The sequence below is a fragment of the Neomonachus schauinslandi genome, chromosome 3 (assembly GCF_002201575.2).
Source record: "Neomonachus schauinslandi chromosome 3, ASM220157v2, whole genome shotgun sequence".
NCBI lineage: Eukaryota > Metazoa > Chordata > Mammalia > Carnivora > Phocidae > Neomonachus > Neomonachus schauinslandi.
This window is the reverse complement of record NC_058405.1, coordinates 114,508,148-114,512,510: the sequence shown is the minus strand read 5'-3', so window position 1 is coordinate 114,512,510 and position 4,363 is coordinate 114,508,148. Positions and strand designations below refer to the sequence as shown.

The 4,363-nt window shown below is 38.1% G+C and overlaps 1 protein-coding gene across 1 annotated transcript in view; it reads left to right on the top strand.

Moving 5' to 3' along the window:
• Positions 1-3,988, top strand: part of RND3 (Rho family GTPase 3) — a 19,693-nt gene extending 15,705 nt beyond the window's left edge. The window contains exons 4-5 of the mRNA XM_021702804.1: positions 444-578; positions 1,971-3,988. Coding sequence (XP_021558479.1) covers positions 444-578; positions 1,971-2,222 — 387 coding nt within the window. The 3' untranslated portion in view covers positions 2,223-3,988. The remainder of the gene's footprint in view (positions 1-443; positions 579-1,970) is intronic.
• The last annotated feature ends 375 nt before the right edge of the window (positions 3,989-4,363 follow it).

Sequence of the window (4,363 nt, the reverse complement as noted above, 5' to 3'; positions counted from 1 at the left end):
CTCAAATAAATAAGTAAAATTTTTTTTAAAAAGTAGTAAAACTTGGGACGCCTGGGTGGCTCAGTCAGTTAAGCATCTGCCTTCGGCTCAGGTCATGATCTCAGCGTCCTGGGATCGAGCCCTGTGTCGGGCTCCCTGCTCAGCAGGGAGTCTGCTTCTCCCTCTGCCTGTCATTCCCCCTGCTTGTGTGCTCACACACTCTCTCTCTCTCTGACAAATAAATAAATAAATAAATCTTTTTTTAAAAAGTGGTGAAACTTAGTATCTGAAAGATACTGAAAGATAAATGCAAATTTGCTTCTTCATCTGAAGTGACACTTCCTTTTAAATGTTCTTTTTGAGTCCCATTCCCAGTGTTTGCCAGTGGAAGAATTGTTTACCAATATATAGATGCCTGCACTTTGTTAATTTTTCATCTTTCTTCTCTCTCCTCGCCCCCACAGTGGAAAGGTGAAATCCAGGAGTTTTGCCCCAACACCAAAATGCTCTTGGTTGGCTGCAAATCTGACCTTCGGACAGATGTTAGTACATTAGTAGAGCTCTCAAATCACAGACAGACACCAGTGTCCTATGATCAGGTATGTATGTTGTCAGGGTGCAAATGTGGTTTTCAGAAAGAGTGACAGAGGTAGAATATCACTCATAAAAAATAAAAGTAGCCGCTTTTCTAAAGCCTCAAGCAGTGGTCAGCTCCAGGTTGGAGACTCTTGAGTACGATGCAGAATGAGCACCACGTGTTGAGATGGTGACATCTGGAGGAAGGGGCTGGCAATTTTGTGCCCGTGCCTAGGACCCTCGTGACAGCCAATAGCTCATATTGTGAAGACGGCAAAGTGATCTGGGGCAGGCAGGGGTTTGGCTGAGATTTTGATGGTGCTTTGATGCCTGACTCTTTCAAAAAGCTTTCCAATATTTTTTTAGCAGTTTACTTTATAAGGGTTATATAAGGATATATGTGTACGCATAAATAAGACAAGTTTGGGAAACATCTTTTAAAATGTGAAATGCTCTGTCATTCAGTAGGGTAATCACATGATATTGTGGATCATATTCTACACTTTGTATATCTCTGCAACTCTCACTGGGTTTAAAGTTAAATAGATCTAAGAGAGAATGTGGTCAAATTGGTAATACTCTTTGAGAGAGTTAATCTTATTTTACACTCAGCAGTACAATAAAATACTTAAGAAGAACATTGCCAGTAAAGTAGAACACTCCATAAAACTGTCTTTTAGAGAGTCATCATTTCTGTAAGGTGTTTCCCCCAAGTATCTAGAAGGGAGGAGGATCGGTTTCAGACGTTCCTTCTCCTAAAACTTAACACCAGATTCTAAAGAGAGTTCAAGTTGAATTAGCTAGAATTTTCCTTTGTATTCATCATTTTAAATGCTGCAGTCATCTTTGTCTTACATGTCTAATTAATAAAAACCTAGTTACTTGAATAAGTCATTTTGATGCACACGTGCTTATTCCTGTCTGCACTGGTTGTTTAGAAAGTCCGTATTTTGTGTTTCCCAAAGCTATAGATGCCACAACAGTGTTATTCCTTTCCTCATTTATTTTGGCCATACATTTCAAAATTGATTCTAAATTCCATCCCATACCCCTGTTTTTTATGCAGTCTATTGACTCGTCTTGAGCACCATTTACACTCAAGAAAAATCAGACTTTCACACCTCTGGGAAGTCAAGCTCTATCTATTGAGTGATGATAATCGAACTTCTTAGGACTGAGTCTTGACTGCAGATATTTATGGAATAATTTATTATTAAAATGTATTATGAAATAATTAAATTTTCAAAACCGGGCAGTTTTTTTTTTTTTTTTTTTTTTGCAGCAACCCTTGGAAAATACAGTTCACATATTAGAAACGTTTTGCGCCGCATTATTATTTTGTGGTATTGGGAAGACACTTTATCACTTTCCCCCAAGACTTATTGCTGATTATGATGCATTCTTTTGTTTCTCAGGGGGCAAACATGGCCAAACAGATTGGGGCAGCCACTTACATCGAATGCTCAGCTTTACAGTCAGAAAACAGCGTCAGAGACATTTTTCACGTTGCCACTTTGGCATGTGTAAACAAGACAAATAAAAACGTTAAGCGGAACAAATCACAGAGGGCCACAAAGCGGATCTCACACATGCCCAGCAGACCGGAACTCTCTGCGGTTGCTACGGACTTACGAAAGGACAAAGCGAAGAGTTGCACTGTGATGTGAACCCCCCGTTCTCTTTAAGGAGGACAAGGAAGTCTCGTGTAAAGAACACAGACCACAAAACAAAAAGGTGAAATCTGAATGAAGTGCACAGCCGAAGTCACGTATTTTGGAGGCTTAGGAGGTGTTTGAAAAGATGCTCATCTTTTTGGAATCCTGTCCTTAGGTTCGGCATGTAGAACAGGTGGTGACGTGAACACATTGAAGCGTTTGGAAGTGTGACTTGAAAAATATGCCAAAAAAAAGAGAGATTTACATGGGCTAGATAAAGAGGAATACGAGGACCTCCCCGAAGAAGAATCACGCTCTGAATGGTGCTTGCGTTTTTGTTCTCTTTGTTACAATCTATTCATGGATCTCTACTTTGATTTTTAAACGTTTTAATCTCCTTTACAAAAAAAGTATATATTAATATACCGTCCTCACTGGGGAACTGGCACTGTGACCTTAGCGTTTAGTTTTCTAGAGGATGTGATCTAATTTCCTTCTAGCTCATCATTAAAATGGAAATTGTATCAGGACCCATGGGATATCGAGAGGAAAAGTTGGTGAGGCTTTTTGAAATTGAAGATAACTGAGCAAGATGGTTCTGGAGAAAGGCTTTTGGAGTCTTGCAAGATATGCAGACCAGCATTACAAAGATCAAATAGATCAACTAGAAAAAAGATGTCCGTTTTTATTCAGTCTGATGGTTCTGTTCATCATTGTGATTGTCATGAAAAAGTGGTAAATTGCTCAATGTAATATTTTTGTGCGCTGTTTAGAAAAGAGGGTGTGTGATTTCTTTTGCCATCATTGATGAAAATGCAAAGTCAAATAAGAGGTGTCTTGGTTTGACGTCCTAAAGTGATCCAAGGGGGGAAAATAATGTAGGTACTATTTTCTCCTGAAGAGATAATGAAGGAATAGTTGCAGAAAGCACAGTTTGTGAGTAAAGCTGTCTGGAATTCAGGTACCAGAACTACAAAGCAAAAGGCCTATTATTTTGGGATGAAGCTCCGGAAGTTGACAGCATCTGATGATCTCTTGGTTTATTTCATTTTCTTTAAAAGAACAGCTATAAGGGAAGCACCCTCTTACCTAAGCTTTAGAGAATCTTTAGAGGAAAAGTCTGTGATGTCAGTCCCGACGCTCTACTAAGGGCATTTCCAGAGAGTGATTGCTAAACCTCACTTACCCAGATTCAGCCAACGCCCGTGTTCAATACTTGATTGCTGTTGTTGCATAAAATAATCAGCGTTTAAAATAGTTTACAGATACTTTTTGACCAGTTCCTTTTAGAGCTTCTTTCAGAGAAGAAACCAGATCTGACCTGTTTATTGTTGGCGCTTGTTGAAAACGAGCTTTCTTTCCAATGATAAAGCTTCATTTTTGAAGTGTTGAAGCTGTGCTCCCATTAAATTGTGGCAGGAGAGGAGATTAAGGTAATTACAACACTCAGTTCTTTGTCTTACAAGCACTTTTGTTTTGTCTCTGCAAGAAAATACCATTCCAGTCATTTCCCACGAAATACAGACGTTTTACCAACATAATATGCTTTGATTGATGCAGCATTATGCTTTGGGCAGTGTTACAAAATAGCTGGCAAGTGCTTTCTGTATTTAAATATTGTAAAGAGAAAATAAGTTATAACTGTTATAAAGCAGAACTTTCGTTGCATTTTTTTAAGTGTTGAAGTCACTTTGTATGTTTGTTTGGTCAATGTTTCCGCAGTATTTATTAAAACATACTTTTTTTTTCCTTCAAATAAAAAAGTAACCATGTCGTTGTCTAAATGTGATTTGTCCTTTATTATCTACTTCCTGATTTAGCTGTTTGGTTTTGTTTAATAGAGATCAATGATGAGAGCATCCGGCCTCACGTTTTCTTGAAGTAGTTGGCTTTGAAATTTTTTGACTCTTGCCAGTAGTGAAAGTTTCTTGGGAAAAGATAAATCTGCATAGATAAGAGATTTTCATGATGATTTCAAATCACAAGAAGAAAATGGAGTATTATCAGACTAAGTGATTTGATCATAGACAAAAAGAGCTAGGATACTGCATAAGATTAAAAAATAAGGAAAGAATTTTAAAATTGTAAAAAATAAGGAAATTCCTTGAACTCTTTGGTCACGAGACAGTTTGATGCAGTCTCAGGCCTGGTTT